This window comes from Syngnathus leptorhynchus, chromosome 6 (assembly GCF_054491065.1).
Source record: "Syngnathus leptorhynchus isolate UIUO chromosome 6, UIUO_Slep, whole genome shotgun sequence".
Taxonomy (NCBI): domain Eukaryota; kingdom Metazoa; phylum Chordata; class Actinopteri; order Syngnathiformes; family Syngnathidae; genus Syngnathus; species Syngnathus leptorhynchus.
The window spans coordinates 8,792,658-8,814,354 of record NC_141200.1 but is presented as its reverse complement, the minus strand read 5'-3'; the positions used below and the strand labels follow the sequence as shown (position 1 = coordinate 8,814,354).

At 39.4% G+C, this 21,697-nt stretch overlaps 2 protein-coding genes across 19 annotated transcripts in view; one reads left to right on the top strand and one right to left on the bottom strand.

Annotated features, from left to right (window-relative positions):
- Positions 1-21,697, bottom strand: part of LOC147055839 (DNA topoisomerase I, mitochondrial) — a 26,435-nt gene extending 4,738 nt beyond the window's left edge. The window contains exons 1-16 of one of the 18 annotated variants that reach the window (XM_085913286.1): positions 21,467-21,697; positions 10,584-10,679; positions 10,385-10,504; positions 8,721-8,772; positions 8,142-8,188; positions 7,946-8,062; positions 7,421-7,441; positions 7,263-7,353; positions 7,024-7,151; positions 6,767-6,882; positions 6,016-6,137; positions 3,011-3,133; positions 2,720-2,907; positions 2,235-2,379; positions 1,759-1,902; positions 580-765 (exon numbers count right to left, since the gene is read on the bottom strand). In XM_085913286.1, coding sequence (XP_085769412.1) covers positions 580-765; positions 1,759-1,902; positions 2,235-2,379; positions 2,720-2,907; positions 3,011-3,133; positions 6,016-6,137; positions 6,767-6,882; positions 7,024-7,151; positions 7,263-7,353; positions 7,421-7,441; positions 7,946-8,062; positions 8,142-8,188; positions 8,721-8,772; positions 10,385-10,491 — 1,587 coding nt within the window. In that variant the 5' untranslated portion in view covers positions 10,492-10,504; positions 10,584-10,679; positions 21,467-21,697. Of the gene's footprint in view, positions 1-579; positions 766-1,758; positions 1,903-2,234; positions 2,380-2,719; positions 2,908-3,010; positions 3,134-6,015; positions 6,138-6,766; positions 6,883-7,023; positions 7,152-7,262; positions 7,354-7,420; positions 7,442-7,945; positions 8,063-8,141; positions 8,189-8,720; positions 8,773-9,679; positions 9,994-10,384; positions 10,505-10,583; positions 10,902-21,466 lie in introns of those variants that run through there. The other 17 variants (XM_085913287.1, XM_085913285.1, XM_085913289.1 and 14 more) reach the window with 17 other exon arrangements.
- On the top strand, positions 11,598-19,131 carry mlycd (malonyl-CoA decarboxylase). Its single transcript, XM_085913295.1, has 5 exons — positions 11,598-12,202; positions 13,888-14,000; positions 14,109-14,265; positions 14,573-14,725; positions 16,895-19,131. The coding sequence occupies exons 1-5, from the start codon at positions 11,657-11,659 to the stop codon at positions 17,438-17,440; spliced, it is 1,515 nt and encodes a 504-aa protein (XP_085769421.1). The 5' UTR covers positions 11,598-11,656; the 3' UTR covers positions 17,441-19,131.

Sequence of the window (21,697 nt, the reverse complement as noted above, 5' to 3'; positions counted from 1 at the left end):
ATACCAGAGGAATACCATCCTGTGCATTTCTAACTCACTGCTTTCACAAATAGAAATGTTTAAGATTCAGAGTGACATTTAGCAATCTCACACATTTCCTGAGAATGAGGTTCGCTATTTGGCAGGAAACCAAGTCATCCTGTCGAGTATATTGCTTTTGTACGCATTCATTTCCTTTCACGCGCACAGCGAAAAACAGATACAATAAAAGAAATATCAGATTGCCAAGCATACAAAGATAGTTGAGGGTCCATTAGCCTGTTTAAATGTACGGTGGGAGAAAAAGATGCGCACAAAATAAAACCCTCAAAATTTTCTGAAAGACAGGGATATGCTTTTCATCAGACAAAAACAGCAGGCAAGCAAAAGTAGCAAGATGCTTGTGAACACCATGATACATCTTTTTTCTTCACACTGCTCTTTCCATGGTCACAAATCAGAAAGTTTGTGTGTGCGTGCGTGCGTGCACACGTGTGTGTGTGTGTGTGTGTGTATTGTATGTATATACACACACACACACACACACACGTGTGTATGTGGGAAGCTGTGCATAAGACGAAAAGACTTTTGTTGTTTTACCTTACTGATGACTGGGACCTTGTTGTAATAGCGAATGGAGTCTTTACCCAGGAAATCAAATTCCACTACACAATCGTTGCCATCCAGCTGCTTATGGAGTGTGATGTGCTCAACACGTAGTGAACAGCAGCCCACTGTGTCTGCCGTCTCTCCCTCCTCCTTTTCATTACCAGCTCTCAGCGCCAGCTTTTCCAGGTCAAAAGATCAGAAGAGATCAATATCAAATCCACAGTAGGGATGCTTTCATCTTCAGTACAAAAATTCAGAACAGGTAAACCAGTAAAACCAACAACATGCAGAGCTTTATGGGAAAATCAAGTCATACTTTTTTTTTTTCTCTCTTTAGTGAGGTGGCAAATCGCTGTCAACTGAAATCGACATCAGAGTGCCTAAATGCTTGCGAACGTCACTTGACCAAACCCCCATAAAACAGGTGAACCGTGATGGGTCACTACAAAAGCCCTTAGGCAGTTTGACTTTTTTTTTTTTTTTTCTCCTCTATCCATCCATTATCCGTACCGCTTGTTCCCATGGGCGTCGCGGGCGTGCTGGAGCCTATCCCAGCTGTTTTTAGTTGACAGCACTTAGATTAAAACAGGTGGATTTTTTTTGCTTAGTTCATATTCCACTGAAGAAATGTTCATCAGAATGCATTTTTAGACTAGTGGGGGGGTCGCACAGCACATTCTATTGTCAAGAAAATTTGTGACTTGACTTCCCCTTTAACACATTTCCAAGACCAACACACAATTTGAGTTTTACACTCCTTACCTGTCCAAAATATGAAGCATTTGGAAATGCTTAAATATTTATTATTTTTGATGTGTCAATTGTAAATACACCAGTAGTATGTACAGATTGCCTAAACTGCACGCTGTGGGCAGAAAACAGAACTTCCAAAAAGCCAATAAGGAAAAAGTAGGAACATTGAGAAGGAGAAACAGGAGGAGGAAAGAAAGATTACATACAATCAAATATTCTCCTTGCAAAAGGCATTGTATTTTATATGAGAAGGCAGAAAAGGTTATCCAGGCACACAGAGATGGATTTTTCCATATGCTCATGTGTCTTCCAATTAGACCCGAGTGTTAAGAAGGACCCGTGTGATAAGTTCATCTTAACGGTGTGTAATAATGGAGAACTTGGTATTTGCATTAATTGATTCATACATAATCAGACCTTGTCAATGAAGTAGAGGGCCACAGCTCTCTGTCGAATGCGCATCTCTTTGGACTTCATATCAATAAGGTACTGTTCACGGATGCCATCCACATGCTGCTTAAGTTTGCGAGCAACCTCATATTTCTCCCAGTCCTTTTCACCCTGCAATCAAAGAAAAGTAATGCAAAACCAATGTTGATAAAGAGTCAAAAAGACAAACAGTAGTCTAAACAAAACACAGAAACTACTGCAAACAGTTCACTTACTAACAAAATCTACAGTACTTTATTGCTCTATGCTCGATTGATTTATTGCTCGACTCTTTTATTACATGTGCACTATTCTGTTTTGTTCTGTTTTTCGGCGTTTGCTACCGGAATCGGAATTTCTCGAGGGAGTACTTCTAAGGGATAAATAAAGTTGAGTCTAAGTCTAAGAACATAATGTGTGTTGTTCATGTCTGTTACACAAAAACAAGATTTTCCCAGACTGACTTTGAGTTTGGAGTTGGCATTCAACATGACATATTTTATGCTCCCCTGGATGTTTTCTGTCCAACTGGCCAACCATGTCACAGTGTTGTCATGGCGGACTTCCTTCCAGTGATGGCCGGCAGGAGGTACAGGGATGCAGGATTCTCTGAGGCAAACGGAGCAAGAAAGAATCACAAAGTACACCGAGCGTAATGTTTTACAAGCAACCTCTCAGATGTACATGCTCGATCTTTTCAAATCTGCCAGAAATGATCATACTTCACCTCTTTGTGTTAGTAGATTTAGAAAAGAGCTTGATTTTCAGAGAGGAATGGGACTGCTCGGGTTACCGCTAAATCTGATCAAAACTGATAGATGACTTGACACTCAGATCTACAAATGTTCAATTTGAGTGTCGACTACAATCGCTAAGCTTTTTGTCAAGTCGGACTTCACATTTACGTCACGTTAATATCACACGTGGACAAACTTGGCCTCTCTCTCACCTGCTGCAGTTGATGATGACATCTTCAGGCTGGATCCTTTTCTTCAGCTTGCCTTGTTTGGGATGCTCGCCTCTACCTCTGAACAGCCCTGGAGGTTCAATCTTAAAGTTGCCAATCCGCTCTCTATGATGGTCTAGCATACAGTAGCCAAACTCCTCCACTATCTTCTGATTGGCCTCTTTCAAAACCTGCACAACACGCACCAAAAAGCCAAATGATAGAAACTATCGCATAGACACGTAATATCGACACATCCAACCGACGCTAACACATATTAGAACGGAATCTCACCAGTTTTTCCTCCTTGCTTAAGTTTCGCCTTTCCTCTACCTTGGCTTTATGCATTGTATGAATCTCTCCAAAATCACATTTGTCAAGGTCTTGAATCAACAACTGCTCCTCGTGTGTCATCTCCTATAACAGGTGAAAGGTTATTTACAGACAAGTCTGTTACAAGGGCAAGGGGGAAAATAAACAAGATTGAGTGCCAAAAGGTTTAACACGACATTGTCGCATGCCCTCACTCCAGTTTATTGATTTGTCGTCATTATCATTTCAACACAAAAACAATTACATTGGAACTGTGTTTAGCGCCATCTTTGACACTTACTTGAAACATGCAGCAATTGTGACACTGTAATGTGACAGATATGAAAGAATATGCAGTCTGCCACATCTGCATGTTAGGCAGTTGAGCTGAGCTTCAAGTTTTTGCACAAAAGATTTTCCTCTTAAAAGAGACTGCTATAACTTGGTATTAATAAACACTTGCTTTTGGTGACCACTCTTGATCATCTAAGATGTTAAGGTTGAAAAAATGTCATGGCAACGTGTGGGACTTTCATTATCATCAATATGTCAAAACCAGAAAAATATATGAAACTTTGGACTCGGTCCACATATCTAAAATGAGCTATTTGTACACATTTGCAATATGAGCCGTAGCTGGTTGTTACCTCAGCCCTGAGCAATAGTGATGTAATTTTCAGTCGACAGCAAAGAAGATGTAGGGCGGGCACATTACACATTACAGTAAAGTACTTGATCATTTTCTTTGAAGAGAACTTAAAAGACATAAAAAGTATTAAGTTGAAAGCACATTATGCAATGGACTCAAGTGCTTTTCCATGTTAGTCACGCCATTGCAACCTAATGAAACATCTTTCACCAGGACATACCATTAACGCCTAAGAAGATAGAACCAAGCTACCAAAACCAATCAGACTTATTTTTCAACGTGCACTTGTTAAGTGTTCGTGCTGTACTAACTAGATTATGTGGAGGCCATGTTGCAGTTGACCACCGTTGAGTCAGACTCATTCTAAGCAGTAAAATCCTTAGCCATTGTGACCATGTCAAGGTGTCCCTGAGCAAGACACTGAACCCCCAGTTAGTCCTGATCGTAGGTGAATGAGGAAGGCTTTGACTACCTAAGGTAGAATGTGCTACACAAATGATAGCCCATTTATGTACCATTTAAGGTGGGAAAGTATACAGCAACTACTGTATAGCAAATAGCTTGCCCCAAGCTGGTGACAAACACAGAAGAACACTCTAATAAGTTTCTTTGTACTCAATTTCCACCAATGCAGTCTCTCTGAGGTCAAAGGAGTTTAAAAATGCAAAACCTGAAGTGTAGAGCAACATACTTAACAGTGTACACTTGGAAAAACACAGTGGCTGTATGAACATCCAGTCAGTCAGCGTATCTAAGCATGACTGACAAACGACAGGAGGTGGGCACTGAGGGCAGTGGAGCGAGAAGAGTTTTTTCCGCCTCTAATATAACAGTTTAATTGGATTTGTTCATATGCAGAGAAGCTACTTGTATGGATTAGCATATCAATGCATTGCTACAAATTATATTTTCAAGTGCATTGAGCACTAAGCAGTGCAAAATTAATTCTGCATGATATGCCCCCAAGCTTGGCGCATCATTTTCCCTACACAAAAGACACCTCTGACTGACAGCGGTGTCAATGGTGGTAGTCTTACTTGCACATCATTTCAATATTTAGAAAACATACGTCACATTTTACGCAAACCTGGAAAACATGCAGGTATTATCAACATTTGTCAATGTACCGGTAAGACAGTTAAATAGTACTTGCAAGATCCATGTCACCAGACATGGAAAAAGAACTGTACATCTCAAAAGTATTTGGTGTGTTGTCCTGTTTCCATTTTTTGTTTACAGCCTTGATACAAAATGAATGAATGAATGAATGAATGAATGCATTAGTTTACCCATTAAAATTCTAAACCCCACCCAATAATGCCAACATGAAAAGTTTTCTTGAAATCTTTAAAACTTCTTTTTCGGTCGAAGAAAACAGTTTGTAGCCTATGGAGCTCGCTCTTATCCATTCATATTCCTTGAGCTGTTTCTACAAGCGTAATTGGAGTTCTCAGATCAGAGAAGGGAAATGGACATTTTTGTTTGGTTTGGCAGACACCAGTTAATAAAGAGTAATCAAATTGACAGTGCATATTAAAAGTCACTGCACAAACCAAACATGAAGTTTAAGCCTTGGCTTTCGAGACAAGATTGTCTTGAGTTCGTTGTTTGGATAAGGGTCGAGAAAGATTTCGGCTGCTTTGAACTTCCCAGTGAGCACAGTGGTCTCCATCATTTATTCAAATAAGTGTGGTACCACCAGGACTCTTCCTAGACCTGACTTTCTCTCTATACTTGAAAATCGGGAAAAAAGGTATTTTGCGAGGAAAGTGTGTGTGTGTGTGTGTGTGTGTGGGGGGGGGCAATGGTCAGTCTATCAAAACTCTAGGCAGCGTTTCTCTGCAGAAACATAGAACTAACCAGAATAGCAGCCATTTCTGCAGAAATCCATCAATCAGGCTTTGCCAAAGCTTGAGACATATCTTTCCAAAATGTCATGGCTGTTATATGTGCAGGAATAATAGATTGCCAAAGGCCTGTACAAGGTGATTTCTCAGTAAAGTTGTATGAATTTCAAAATGTTTTTCGGTTTCTATTATGGAGTGTTGTGTGTAGAATTTAGAGGGACACAATTTTTTTTTTTTTTTTTTTTTTTTTAGAATGAGGAAGTAAAAAAGAACTACCGGATAGAGGGAAATTCAACATATATGGAGTGGCATGCACATTTTTAGGTTTTTATATTTCCAAAGTGTATTCATCTTAAAAGGGGAGACAAAACTAGATTCAAAAACATTTAGACTCAATCAAATATAAGAATTACAAGAAAGCAGTACAGTATATACTGTCGGGGTTGTTCGTATTGTGAAGAATTCATTTTTAATCACAAGTTCATATTTACCCGTCTCCAAGATTTGAAGAAGTTCTCCCGAAAAACCTTTTTTGTAGTGTATTCATGATCTAACATCTGAGCAAAAAACACAGCCACCTCCTCAGCTTCCAGGCTCAGCTTCACTGGCTCACCTGTGCACAAACACAAGCAAAACAAAGCAAGATGATTTGTTTCTATTTAACGGTAGGGTAGCATTAGTGGGGTCGAATGTAGCATTTCCTTTAAGATACCATTCTTCAGCAAAAACACCAACCAATACACATCTATATACTTGGAAGCGGAACAATCCAATTGACTCATCTTTAAAATTGTCTTTTTCCCCCCTTACACCCCTTGTGTATGTAACAGGCCTTTAGTAAAAACAATCATTGTTTTTGTATTGACAGTGATGCAACTTCTTACATATTTATCAGTCATATGGTGTTTTAGTTTGAAAAAAAGTCTCAACATTTCTCCAAAACTCAACGTATACAGTGTAAATGAGCATATGAGGTAGAGAAGAGTGAATGAAATCAGGGTAGCCGAACGGAACTGTATTATGCAAACGGTAAAGAAAAGATCACAAGATGTATCACTATCTGATTGAGGGTCAATGCAGATGACTGAAACATTTCCTCACGACATTGTTTTAACAGACTGAACAAAACAGCAATGTTACACATTGGAAGCCTGTGTCTTTTTTCAACAAAGTGTGATTACTTTTAGGACAGAGATTCTTCTTGGATAAATGTTTGCACGTTCTCTTGGGCAGATCGCTTACCTTTGTAGTAGAAGTGAACGTTGTCTGGTAGGGGCTGGTAGTCAGGTGGAAAGTAGGGCCCTTTGTGTTCCAGAAACCTCCATTTTACCCCAGCTTCATATTTCTCTTCTTCCCACCTGACGGATGTAATATGAGGACATATTTGACAATTCTAATTGCCCAAGTGTGTGTGCGCATGTGTGAGGGAGAGAAAGCGAGCCCAAGAGCGAGAGAAACATGAGGACAAGTTGAAAAGTTGAAAAGCAGCATCTCCAAACCATCGCCAGCGCTTCTGTTCCTCCTCTTCTTTCTGTCGAATCTTCAATTCTCTTGCTTCTTTAATCTCCTCCTTTGTCTTCTTAGACTTTTTGGAAACCGGCTGCTCTCTTTCCTCTATTTTCACATCCTGTACGGAAAAGTACATCGAAAAAGTGAATTCAATACGTTCCAGCATTGACCAATGCTATAACTCACACATGATTGTTGGTGACAGATCAAGCCAAGGTGACAGCTTTACCGTTTTAGGTTTTTTCTTAGCATGCTTTTTCAGAGGTTCTCCATCGCTTTCTTCCTCTGAATGTTGCCGTTTTCTATGTTTGTCGCCATTTCTACACACACAGAATATCGAATAATCTTACAATGAGGCAGTGCAATTCAGCAGACATCATGGTATACCTTTTAGTTGAGGAGGAAGTCCTGTAAGGAGAAGAAAAAAAAAAAACCCTATCGACAACGTCCTGTATATAATTTGGCTTGCTTAGCTTCAATGGTCTAATCCTGTCAAAAAAACATCCTCGCCATAAACCTGCTTTCATTCCCAGGACTCAACTGAGAAACACTGCAACAATTAACACATTGCATCACTGGAAGAAAGCACAGCTTACAAAGCTCTGTATAACCCCACAATCCATTTGGTTTTTTTCTTTTTCCACTTGTACCATTACAATCCTACTGTAGCACAAAAATGAAAATTCTGCCGACCATTCAACAGTGGTGTCAAATTTTATTATAAATGTAGTGCAGCACTGGGTAATATTCCAATAGAAAGGTGACACGTAGTTCCATTTTATAGACCAATTGCCATGACACTGTACTTTATTAGAAAAAAACTTAAATTCTTGGCAAGTCTCTTAGTAGTAGGTCAGTCAGTGCTTTCTTTTATAGGATACTCAACACCTTAGATTGCTGACACTGACTTACTTTAGTGCTTCACTGGTGGGAACATCTGCAGGTTCATCTTTGGTTCTTCTTCTTTTCACTCCTTTTTTCTTTGTAGTGAAATTACCATCATCTGGCTCACTACTACTACTACTACTACTACAAACACGCATGCACACAAACACCATCCATGTAACGATAGGTCAAATTTTGTGTATCGTTAAAATTTCATTTTTACCTGAAATTGCTTGGTGATTCCAGCTTCTCAGTTTTTGGCCTTATTACCTGCAGGGGGACAAATCAAAGCTCAGCGGACCAATGAAACACACTTGCTACATGAGCTGATTGACATGGGATGTATGCTAATCTGGGTATTTTGCAAAAGGGCAACTCAGACATGAATAGGTTGAGACGGGTGAGACTCATTAGTTTATCCCTGTCTATCCTTTTGCTGATCTGGAAAAATTAAATCTGGGATTCCTTCTTAGCCACAGCTACCCATGGGGACAACGCCTTGTCAGTAACGGTATAGGACAAGGCTGTCTTTGAGAGCAATGCAATTCAGTGATTGTGTTAGAATGCATTGGGTTGTGTAGATCTACTTAATATTGCAGCTGGTTAAAGTAAATATACTCTACTAATTACAATGAAAATTTAGTGGAGGTCAAATTGCATCAGAGCTTATGCACACACTTGTACCTCTAAGAAAAACGCAGGTGTTTGACTTTGAATGTTCATTGAGCTTGAAAAGCATGCTTCCTCATAGTGATGAAAAAGAATCCTTGAGTTCCACAGTAGGAAGCAATGGTGATTTTACCTTCTTGATTTTTCCATTAGTCGCATTCTCTGTAGATTTTGTTGATTTTGCACTGCAGGTCATATGACAAAAAAAGGAGAAATTGAAGAGATGAGAATTCAAGAATATGGAAAAACAAGTAGTTGAACCTGAAGTGTCTGATTAAAAACTGGCTTTAATTTGATGTATAGGTCCCTTTAATGACTCCTTGTGCTTTACAAAAAAAAGTCAAAGCAGTTGTTAGGCTCGTATCTTGACCTGGTTGATATTCTAGTCAGACAATGTGGTAAAATGCCACAAATTAGTCAAGCAGCGTGCAGGAGGTTCTTCATGCAGCGCTTGCATGTTTCTTCTCTGTCTAACCTTTTCACGCTTGAGAAACAAGACACCGGGTTGTAATTATGACCCCGGCGCCTTTATTGTATTCTTTTGAGAAAAGACAAATTCAAAAAGTTGCAGTTCATATGATAAAAATCAGTTATATGACTGAGGAAAACAAAACTATTTATTACACACGTTATTCTACACCATTCACTTATTATACATTGGATTTTGTTCCTATAAGTCTACATGTTTTGACCGATTCTCATCATCTGAATTCCAACAAATGCATGCCCTCATGAAGTAATTTTTCACATACCAAAAATTCAGTTTTCCAAAAAACATGAAGCATTTTCAACCACAAACTCACCATTCATCCCCAATGGCACAATCAGCATTTCACATTTACATCACAAGGTGATGATCATGCACGGCTCATTTTGTGCACCAGTAAAACACATCGATGTCTTGAATTAGATTTTTCGGGGGGAATTTTTCGCTAAAGAGGGGTTCAGTGAATGCGCAAATGAAACTGGAGGGGTTTGGTACCTCCAACAAGGTTAAGAACCACTGGCTTAAATGCTGTCGTTAAGTGTCACCAGACAATGCCATTGCAAGCGCTTTTGCTATATGTTGTTACACTGGGTGCCACGGCTTACCTTTCGCAGAGCACGGAGGGACACTCCCTGAGGAAATGTCCCACTGCAACTGTACTGTAACACGAACTTAAATTTGAATTAACCTCGATGTTTAACAACATCCGCATATTAGTTTATGCGGTCCTACCCGCTCATGCAGTTATTCAACTTGGACGTTTCCCCACCATAGACAGAAATAGGATTTTTTTTAAAAGAGAGCATTAGAGAGAAAGAGGGTAAACCCCCCCAAATTTGCAATAAAAATATAATTACTGCTTCCATTAAAGAATAAGAAATCGTGCACTGTAACAAAGACGGCAAATTTACACATATATAGCTCTTTGTTTTAGTGTAAAGATATTGTGCAGTGTATAAATGAGGGTGCAGGCAGATTGCGCAGTCTCTTAACATAAGCTGAGTGAGATCGTCAGACGACGTTTAGCAACAGCACTTTGTCAAATGACACGTCATGACGATACGTTCGAGTTTTGGGCACAAATCGAACGCCATAAACATGCACTGGGGTGGCATGGAACCTTGCGTGTGGATTGCATATTTACCTCACTTGTATTTGGTCACTTTCCAATGTGCAGTTTTAACGATGTGTCCAGTTTCCCTCCCATTATTTTTAATTGTTGTTGTTAAACATCGAGGTTAATGTATGCATCATTAAAAATGTGTCTTAAAAAGTTTTCATTGTCTGTATTTGTGGTTAAAACTACTCACGTGTCGCCCCCAGCTTCAGCAACCTCATTGCCGTTTGGCCTCATGTTGAGTTTCGTGACTTTGTGTTTGGTCTTCATGTCTTCTTTCGCGTCCTTCTCTTTTCCCATCTCTCACAAGTTCCTATGAGAGACAGATGATATAAATAATGAATCAACAGGCCAAGAAAACGGCTACGATTTACGTCTCGATATCACCATACCAGCTAGTACTCAGTCGCACTTGGCTAAGCTTCGAGGTGTTAGCCAATTAACGCGTCAATTCCAGCCAGCTGCAATTCTATCAAGCAGCAGGTTACCTTCAAATTGTGAATAAAATGATTCAGTATCCGTACAAACTTATTTTATGGACCCAACTGTGGGCAAGAAACGTCCTGCGTTTTCAAAACACGAGAGTACAAGATAAGCCTATACGATAAAAAGCCAGAAACACTTCACGTCATTCAATCACTATGAAAAAAACAAGGAACGAGTGCTGCATTCCATGACGGTGGGATGTCGGAGTCTTCAGACCTCCGACCAGCGAGTGAAACTGTGGGCCGTGAACATGAAAAAGAAAAGTCGGGAAGAAAATATGGATCCCAACTTCACCTATTGATTCAAACTGACATCAGTCGACAATAACAATTTATGTGAGTAAAAAATCTTGTTAAGAATTGTTACATTTGGCAGGCTGATGACAGGTTGCATGACATTAATTGAGATGGTGAAACAGTACCCCTGATCTGATACAGTAGTGACTAGTTAGAGATGGATGGATGGATGGATGGATGGATGGATGAGTTGAAAGAATAAATACATAGAGTACTGAGTTCCTAATAAAACGTTCCAAGCTTTCATCAATACACATATCGCGTTTTTTTTATTTATTAGAGGCACCATTAATTGGCATATTGCTGAGGAAAAAGAGAGGGGTGACGGGTCTTTGCAGACTGCGAGACCAGGGCGTAATCTTGGAAAGGGGCGTTACCGTGGAAAGGGACCGTTCTGCTGGCGATTTGAGCGTAGTCATTTACTGATTTCAACAAAACACATGGATAAAATTACAAATTCAAGCTAATATTATTTACCTGATGAAAAAAAAAATACACAGTGAGAGTTTGTGAATGGAAAACGGGTCACCTCGCCCTCTCTTATGGTCCATTTCGGGGAGGCACGTTAATAAAAGAAGACGACCTCACAATTAGGTACACTGTCACTTTAACATACCCGGAAACAGTTACTGTCTACGTTATCAAGGCTTGGGTCCATAAACAACCCGTGATCCCTCCCAGCAATGCTATCCCAACCCGCAATGTGTGCTTTTCGTGCCAGTCTGAAGTGTTGGCGACATTGGGCGGTCCAAAAAGCTACTTTGGGGTTGTTGGACTTCGGCAAGTGCCGTCGGTTGTCTTCACCATCAAGTAGAGCCGTTACTGGTATGGAGGAAATATTGGCAAGAGTCGTATCACCTTTGCCGACATACGAAACAAGAGAGAAATCTCCGCCTCCTCCAGAAGCCAACAGCTTGGAGTTCATGCATTTCTACACAAGTCTTGACAAGGAAGAAAAACTAAGTTTTCTGGCGAAGCTCTCACATGAATTTGGAGTGGATCATAAAAGCGTTTCGGAGTTCGCTGGGAAGCTTCTACACACCCAACTTAGGGACTTGGCGACCATTTTGCAGGTGGAGGACAGACTTCGATATAGCTTGACACCCCGATATAAGCAGCTTCTGAACCACATAAGCAGGGTGGAAGGGGGAGTGAAGTTTCTGGTTGACCTTAGAGCCGACGTGCTTGAAATTATCTCATCAAAAAGTAGCGAGAGCCCGCACTTGAGGGTAAGCATCGGTTTGTTTACATTTTCTACGGAAGCCCGCATGACTCAAGATATACAAATTGCATGTTTGCAATATCTCTTGACGCTCTATCTTCTCAAAGGTCGCGGGGTCTTGATTAGTTTATTGTTAACTTAGTATTCCAATCTATCTTGACACACCCACATGGAAAACATTTTGGTAGTGGGCGGTTAACCCACAGAGACGTCATACCCCCCAAACAAGGCCGACTCACATGGTTCACATTTCAGAACGCACTGCCACAGTGCCCTTTACCCTAGTTACATTTTATTCTCCCTGTGGAGTTATTTTGCAAGTAAGCATGCCCAAATAATTTGCCAGATGAAAGACACCCCGATTTCTGTGTTGTTTCTCATAACATCACAATTTTGAATTGCATAGCGATATTAGAAATATACAAGACTTTTTAAAATTGTAATTATAGGTTATGAATCATTTACTGTTAACTCATCCCAGTCAAATGTCATGTAGTTGAATTGTCAATTAATTTTAAAGCCATGTTTTCAGTTCAATTACAAGAATAACTCCAGCAAAGCCAAACTCAATAATTACAAAGTGATTGCCTACATAAAAGTAAATTATCCATCATGATTTGTAAATCAGCTTCATTTAAGTTGTTCAAATTTCTGCATTTTTTACGTGTCATAAACTTTGTGAACATTTAAGTGTAACTTATATAATATTTCTACAGCTTTTATTTTCATCCCTTGCTTGTATAGTATAATTAAATGCAATTCCCCCACGAGCTTATCTAGAGTTTAAAGCCACACTTTAGGCACAAGACATCTGGCCACTGAAATCAACGTTTAGAAGTTTCCGATTAATAGGATCCCAATAATTCCCATGCCTTTTTTTTGAATGTGTAACTCTTAAAACGATTTCCACATTTGTATTTGACTGCTCTTGGTGCGGTCTTTGTATATTTTAAGAGGGTAAATCCATCTTTTGACAAATCCCAACTTGCATTGGTCATCAAGTAATTAACATTCCAACTAATCTTGCCGCTGTCGCAGTCTACTGTCATAGTGACATCAGTGGGTGGTGTGGGTTACAAAAGTCAGGCTGGCTATTTTTTGCCCCTACTGAAAGAATCCTGGGATAGATCTGTACACCCATCCTACTGGGGTAAAGGTATCAGCGGTGTGGTCATTTAGATGGACACTTCCTTTTAACTCACTGCAGTTATGTTTACTCCAATGCTCACAATATTATTATAGCACACACAGCATGAGTGAAGCTGAGCGGAGCTTGCTAATGATATAACTGAAACGCAAAGCTGTAGTCTTCCTATGGAGCTGTCTATATAGTGTCTGGGTTCATAAACTTTGCAGTTTGTGTGTTTGCAAGATAGCGCTTTTAAATGAAGTCTGATCTTTTAAGGGCATCAGTCCTGGTTTCAAATGGCAAGTTGCTTATTGAAGAGGCTCCTGTGTAAATATTACAAGTTCACAAACGTCATTTCTCATAATGTAAGAAGACTCAAAAAGCAAACAGATATCAAGGGAGGGGAACACACAGTTCCAACAGGGGTGTACTAGGATGTGATTTATCTGGTATTAAGTCTCTCTGCTGTCATTCTTTTGGTTGTCCTGTTTTTCAGTAGACATTTTGAGAAGATATCTCAAGTATTACACAAGTGTGGAATGACTCACTATCCTCCTTCTTAGGACCTGAATGGAACCCTGAAGAGCTTGCTGTCTGAGTGGTTCTCTGTCGGTCTACTCCGACTAGAGCGGATCACTTGGCAGTCACCCTGCGAGATCCTACAAAAGATCAGCCAGTAAGGCAGTAAATGTCATTTTTGGAGTCCATAATAAACAAATGTCTTCACCTGAATCATGCAACTCAGTTTGGGAAATGAAAATTATTATGACAAATCTTCTGTCAGGTATGAGGCGGTGCACCCTGTTAGGAACTGGGCTGATCTGAAACGAAGAGTGGGGCCATACCGTCGTTGCTACGCCTTCACCCATGCTGCAATGCCTGGGGAGCCTCTGGTCGTGCTGCATGTAGCCCTCACCGACGAAATCTCAGATAACATACAGGTTAGAAGGAAAGGATTTGGAGAATTCCCATCAATTTTCCGCAAGGAAAAGGAAATGGGAAATTCACTATTATATATTCATTAAATTCATGATAGTAACTCGGAAATGAATTCATGTGTTTTCTGTCATACTGTAAGTTAGTTGCTTATCATACTAGTTAAAGTATTATATTGTAACGTAATAAAATACATTATATTATGTGTGTGTGTGTTGCATTATTTATATAATATAATATATAATGTTTCTAATTCATTTTGGTGACGTGCAGAGTTATACAGCATACTGTGGTCTCTTTTTTTTTTTTTAGAGTATTGTTCGGGAATTTTCAGCCCTGGACCTGGAAGAAGATGTAAACAAGGTAAATGCAGCAATCTTCTACTCCATCTCCTCCACCCAAGCTGGTCTACAAGGTGTCGAGCTGGGAAACTATCTCATCAAGCGGGTGGTGCGGGAACTGCAGGTGGGTGTACTAGATAATTGTAGTTGTGTAGTTGGTGTTACAGATGCTGCAAATCAATGCTCTGTCCAAACTAATCATCTACAGTTCTGAATTATGTATTCCTAGATGAGTATGGCAGTTTAGCTGCAATTTCATAAAGTATTAGTTTGGTGAACGGTACAAATGGACTCATTAGCTGCCATTAACAGGCAAGCCACTGTAATACCAATGGTATCAAACTGGGAGGTCTGGCAGTGACTTTAGAGTTTTGTTTTCTGAAAATCAAATCAAAACATAGGATTATTCTGTGTTACAGTTTCCTTATACATACATAAGTAAAATCTTGCAAAGACAAGCCCAAAGATTGCAACGATTCAGCTGTGTTCTCACTCCTTCTCCCTGTTCTTGACTTTTGTATACACTACGTAGGCAAATATGCCAAATTGGAACTAACCTACTTGGTCTGTAACCTTCAAGTGGGGCCCATGTCGCTATATTTATATGTGTGCAAAATTAGCTGAGTTTTGTTGTTCTTCAAACATTGAATGGTCTTTCGTTCAATCTCTTACATAAAGTATTAATCTCCTGCTATTCAAGCATTTGTTTACAAACTGGGATTGATGAATGAAGAGAGACAAACCAGTGACTACCACCTTGACACTGTAATGAAATTCCATCCATCTTTTTTAATAAGTCTCGAAGAGTCAGCGGACTCTTGCCAGCACTTATGAAATGATTAAGATGTTGAATGGACCATCAGAAGCCACTATGCCCAACAAATGGGGAATATGCGTCTTTGTAATGCACCCTCATAAAATCTTTTTTCCAGCTTTGCAGTGCACTTTAGTTTTTAGTTCAAGCAGACTGGTGCAATTTATTTATTGGCATTTTAATTTACACGGAAGAGCAAGCACCGTAAATTGAGTTTTTTCACCCTTTAATACAATACAAAGCTGTTTGTTCAAGGCTTGTCCATTGAGGGGGTGTACCACATAATTATCAGTTGCACATGTAGAAAACGCATGAAACTAACAATTTTCCCCTCTTAGAATATAATATATATCTGCCTTTGGACTGAAACCTCATAAGTGACAATTTGGTCTTTTCCATATTTTTTTTCAAAATGGTCAGTTATTTTTATTGACCAATCTAATCTGTTGAAAATGTCTCTCTTGACTGCCAGTAGTGGTGCTTAAGTCACCGGTTATTTCAGTTTTACACATCTGCACATCCAGTGAAGCCTTCAAGCTATCAAAAAGGTGGCGGCTCATGCGGGAGATAAATAACATTAACCAAATTAAATACAAATAAAATCACTTTGGGTGCCCTCGTCTTTCACAAGCCCAAAAGGAGACTGGCTTTCTGAAACAATCACAAGGCTCCCACTTATTACGAGAACTCCAATAAGTGTAATGGTGAATTATATTTTAAAAGGTTTGTTTTCAAATTCATTTCTATCTCCTTCTGTCAAAATTTTGCTGGTCCAATGTGGGGAAAACCTTCAACTCAACATGTATGTGTTGAGGACGACACCTTTTCCCAAATATCCTGTTGCTCAGATTGTGTTTTCACCTTCTGTATTATAGTTTTTTTTAGGATTATTTCCAATGCTGTCTTTCATTGTCAGCCCTGGCAAGAATCACACACTATAAAAGAAATAGAAGTGAAGAATGATCCTGATATAAAAAGAAAGCCTGCAACCATCTGGATGATGATAGCAAGGAAGGCTAACTCGGCAGAGTTATACAGCTCAACGACAAAGTTAACTCTCTGGGGGCTGTCTGGCGCTTTCGCTTTCATCTGAAGCCCTTATCACCTCTGTTACATCAACTTGCTTATCAGCCAAGATGCCAGCTTGCCAAGATGGTTTTAGAAGAAGGCTAAGAAGGCTAAATCAAAGTGTGAGAGTTGGATAGTGTACAAATAAATAAGGGGGAGCATTTTTGAAGTAAAATTGAAGGTGAGAATCCAAGTGACCGTTGAGGAAGTGAATGCGGATTTTTGTGTGTGTGTGTGTGTGTGTGTGTGTGTGTGTGTGTGTGTGTGTGTGTGTGTGTGTGTGTGTGTGTGTGTGTGTGTGTGTGTGTGTAACCGTCAGCAGCAGGATCATGCACACATTTGAAAAAACATTGAGGTTTTTTTTCTTCCATAATTGTTCTATGCATATTTTGTTTTCTTTTCTCCCTCTAGAGTGAGTTTCCCCACATGGCCCAATTTTCCAGCCTATCCCCCATTCCAGGCTTTTCCTTGTGGCTTCAAGGCCTCCTGAGCCAGTACCGGAAAGAAGGACGTGCCTCGGACCTCCTCTCTGAGCAGGAGTGGGAGGAAATGAGGCAATTCACTGACCTATCCTCTGACGCCAGTGCCATCGATGCCCTTCGCATGTTAATAGCCACCGGTGAATGGATGCGTTCCGAACGTCTCTCGCGTTTACTGGAGCCTGTCCTGATGCGACTTTGTGCCTGGTATCTTTACGGGGAGAAGAGGCGAGGTTATGCACTTAACCCAGTGGCCAACTTTCACCTTCAAAATGGCGCTACCATGTGGCGACTCAACTGGCACGCAGACACGAGCCCAAAGGGCGTGTCCAACTCCTGCGGCATTATGGTGAACTATCGTTACTTCTTGAACGAGACGTCAAAAAACAGCGCTCTTTACTTGCAGAATAAAGTCATCTTGGCATCAGATCAAGTTCTCGGATTGGTGTCGCAATTTCAGAAAAACAGTAAACTCTGAAAAAGAGACCGTGTGTATTTGTGACTCCAGAGTAACACCTGCACGATAAAATAATCTGCTTTGGTTTAGGCCCAGTTTGGTGAGCATCCTCTACTGATTTTGTTGGCTCATTTGTTATTTGAAGTACATTCATGGGTTAGGTGTTTGCATCTGGTTGGCTTAGTTGATGATGAGACTGCGGCTAATGAAGCACCCTGCATCTTTATACGATTTAGCGTGTTCCAGGATAACAGTGTAATGGTTTAAGTAGGAGCAACGAAGCTGTGCAGCTACTGGAATAAATGGTCCGTACACTTTGTTGCACTGTCTTAGAAAACAATAAGGGAGCGCATCGAGTATCGTTTTAATGTCTAAAAAACACCTGCTGTTATGCTTCAAATACTTCACTTTCCCACAAATGAACTTCAAATCCTCCTAAACCCAAACAAAAGATGTTCCTATTAATACTTTGAATAGACTGAATACTTTGAATACTCCCTTCTGGATCACCCCAGATGTCAGGGGTGCTTGATGTTATGGTAACAAGTGAGGCTTTTATTACCCTGTCACTGTCAAACTCAGAAAAATGTTTGAAAATAATGGATGCAAAGTAATTCATCCACATAAATCATTTGTGGGGTAGTAAAGTATGTCAGACCGTGACAATAAACATTGAACATGACTTTAATTATATTTACGATCTATTGTGACCTTCGTAGTTCACCAGTTTCTCGCCTGAAGCGTTAGGAAGGATCCGCTTGATGTATTTCCCTCCTTTTTCTTTCGATAATTTTGCTGACACGCACAGCACCGAGCTCCCCCAGAGAGCCATCGGTGCTGTTCTAACAGTTCTGTGCAGGTGCCAAGGAGGACTCATATCGGCCCACACCCCATTGTTGTGAAATAATACATCGCAGCAAGTTGACTGTGAAATTACATTTTATGTCTCTAAGGAGCCAAACTTTCTTCTCTTTTTTTTTTTTCTTTTCATACCGTGCTTTTCCTCCACCCTGTTCTCCCACAGTGCTGCTCTATGTCCTGAAACTAATGGAGTGAGAAATAAAATTAAAGTAAATGGTTAGATTGATGGGGTTCAATTGTGAAGCAGGGGGGAGGAGAACAAAGAACCATAAAAAGGACTGTTGGTTATAGGATGCCCTTGAGAGACCTGTTTGTCTCTTCAAACACCCGCGGTGCTTCCTGCACATGTGGAGTGGATGCTCTAAATTTTAGTCGAAAAAAAAACAAAAACAAAAAACAAAGGCTCTCACATTATTTTGTGAACTGTAGGGTTACAGTTCAGGGTGGAAAAAAAACCAGTGCCATATTTAATTCCTTCTTTAACTAAATAACCGTAAAGCAGTTTTTGAGGAAATTAAATATAATTTATCATTTTGAAATATTATTGAATGCTGTACAGTTAAATAGTATTTTGTTTTTGTCAGTCTGGCATTTCCTGTAGGAGAAAGAAGACAAATTGCTTGTTCAGTGAGTGGTTACGGCACTGAAATTTGATTTATCGATACATCCCATGCCTCAAATGCAATGATACCGGAGGTATATTCACAATATGAATTAATAGACAAATTGTAGATAAAAAAAAAAGAAAGCCGAAATCCTAATCCACATCTCAACAAGAATCATCTTGCTTTCTGTTCTGCCAATGTTCTTACCTATGTGCATATGTAAAAATAATAAAATGTCTTTGTGCACTTTCTGTCTTTAGGTTGATCTCATTGCAGCACTTTTTCAGTTACTCGTGCCCTCTACATGGCATTTGTCTGACATTCCTTAACACTCCGGTGACGGAGGTAGTGTTAATTAGAAATTCATGTAATTTCTTTTTTGGTTGTATTGTTGGCAGTGGTGTAGAAACTAAAGCAGCTTCTTTGTTACAGTTCATGTTGAATCTGCCATGGTATTTTTCCCTCCAACACCCCTGATTCAAATGATCAAGATTGTTATTGGGCTTTTGAAGAGATGTGTGCTGATTAAAAACACCGATGCAATAATTAAAACAATGTTGGCGAAGGCTAAGCTTGGGTTGTGTGGGTGGATTGTTCATCTTTAGCCAGCATCCATGCAATAAAACTACTTCTTGGTTGCCCATTAATGACTTTTCAGAGTTGCACGCACTTTTAAATTTAAAAGTATCAGACGTGCTGTTGTAAAAACTCAGATCAATTGAAAAAATATTAGGGAATATCATATTTTAAAATTTATGGCTGACATTTCAGAAAACCTATATACCGTACTCCTGCCACCTAGGCTTAGGGCCAATTTAATGACTGTGACTTTTGCATTTGTGCTGTTTGAAATATGTATTCAGAGTAGCACTCGCAGTATTTGATGAAGAAAATTACATTTTCACTTGACGGGGCTGGGAGGAAAAACTTGCCAACAATTGGCAGCGCCTTAAATCTAGTGTACGTGTACAGTATGTATGAGTAATTTAGTAAAGGAAAAAAGGCGTTTATTTGAGTGTAATCATTTGTATTGGTAGGATGCCGCTTGCTCTCTGTCATGCATCTCATCTCACAGCACCGTCACCATTTGCCGCCTTCCTTATGTCCTGCTCTGCTTGCCTTGCCTCTACAGCCATGCCAATCAATTCTCCTTCTCAAGGGCTTCTTCTATGCTTTGGGAGCAATTATGACAAATAGACTCCATTCTCAGCCATTTAAACATTAAAACCAATCTTTATCGTGCTTATTATCGCCTATAGGGGGCAGTGGTGTTCCATTCCTTCATAAGGTGTTTGATCACGAGTCCATAACTTATATATTCTCTCATTTTTTTCCACAACTTATTTCTCATGTCTGTAGACTGAGATCTTCCATTGTGCTTCTCCTATTTAGCCATACTGTTTTTTTTTTCCTCAGTTCACTGTCAGTCCTCAAATGAGTGAGTTGGAGATTGACAAAGCTTCCACATCTGGTTGGAGGCTGCAAACTCATTTGAATTGCTGATGGTATGCCCTCTTCATCTATTCCAATTAGTCATCATTAGCTGACCTGATGTCTTGTTTCATTTTGAATTATTAAATTGTGGGGGAAAGGTTAACAGACAAATGTAATAGTATTGACAACAAATAGAGACAACCTTCTGCAGGATTAATACATAACTTGAAATGAGAGTACAATATCTGGTTATCTCATGCCAATGTGATGTACTGCATAGCTATTGTTTACCAGCAGCCAAATCTGTTTAAGTGTGCAAGCAACAACTTGTTTGTGCTTGTTTTACAAACACAATCCTTAAATAAATCATGACCTTTGTGTTTTAAGTGTCAACTCTGAAGGAATGACATCTGTGTACAGAAATACAGCTGTGCAAGACACTCATTATTCAAAGCGTAAATAAAGCAGGTTCTAAATTCATTTATTGGACTGAAATATAATATAAAAAAGCCCTACTATACATGGTCATTGTTTTAAAGCTTTAGCATACAAGGGCTTTTTTATTATTATTCAATAAAAGCCTTACATTATGTAGGTTTTTATTTTTTTTTATCTTTTTTTTTACTAAAAAGCCTCACTAAGAATAGTCATTAAAAAATGCCTTACCATGCCATGGTCTTTTTTTTTTTTTACAAAAATAATCCTTACTATAGGTGGTCATTTAAAAAAAAAAGCCCTATACATAATGATTTAAAAAAAGCCTTACTATAGATGGTCAATTTTTTAATGCCTTAGTATACATGGTTATAAAAAAAGAAAGCTTTCTCACTTATAGAAATCAAATTTCTGTGCAGATAGATTATGAGCATGGTCAGAACGCAAACCAATGGCCAGTGTTTACATGACACAATATTGGTTAGTTAGAAATGAGGTCACTTATTTGAGTTTTTAATTAACTGAATAAGAGCATATTTTTTACACACATTTATATGTTTTTTTAAAACCACAATGCTGCCAATATTTGGGTTCCAAAAGAGTTATAAAATTCTATTATTGAACACATATTCATAAATGTAGTCACTGTTGTGTCCAATTTCAAAGGCTCTAGCAGACCTTGTGGCTTTTCTTTAACAAACTTTGGATGTACCTTGCCAGATGGTTGATTCGCGAGCAAGGGTAGCAGGCCAAGTTCTCAGGCAAGGTTCCAAGAAAATCAACAATCCAGTGAAGTGGCTCTATATCATTGAGTTTTCCAAAGTCCGGTATTAGTCTGAAATTTAAACTTTCAAGTAGGTTTCAAAACAGCTTTCTAGTGATTTCTTAAAGGATTGCAAAGAGCTGTGTGACCACCAGGTCTTCAAACATTTCTACTGCCTAG

Bases quoted from the DNA above. Each gene is read 5' to 3' on its own strand.
- mlycd (XM_085913295.1), top strand. From the start codon at position 11,657: ATGCTATCCCAACCCGCAATGTGTGCTTTTCGTGCCAGTCTGAAGTGT. The intron at 14,001-14,108 runs GTAAGGCAGTAA...ATCTTCTGTCAG, and splicing joins ATCCTACAAAAGATCAGCCA to GTATGAGGCGGTGCACCCTG. The intron at 14,726-16,894 runs GTGGGTGTACTA...TTCTCCCTCTAG, and splicing joins GGGTGGTGCGGGAACTGCAG to AGTGAGTTTCCCCACATGGC.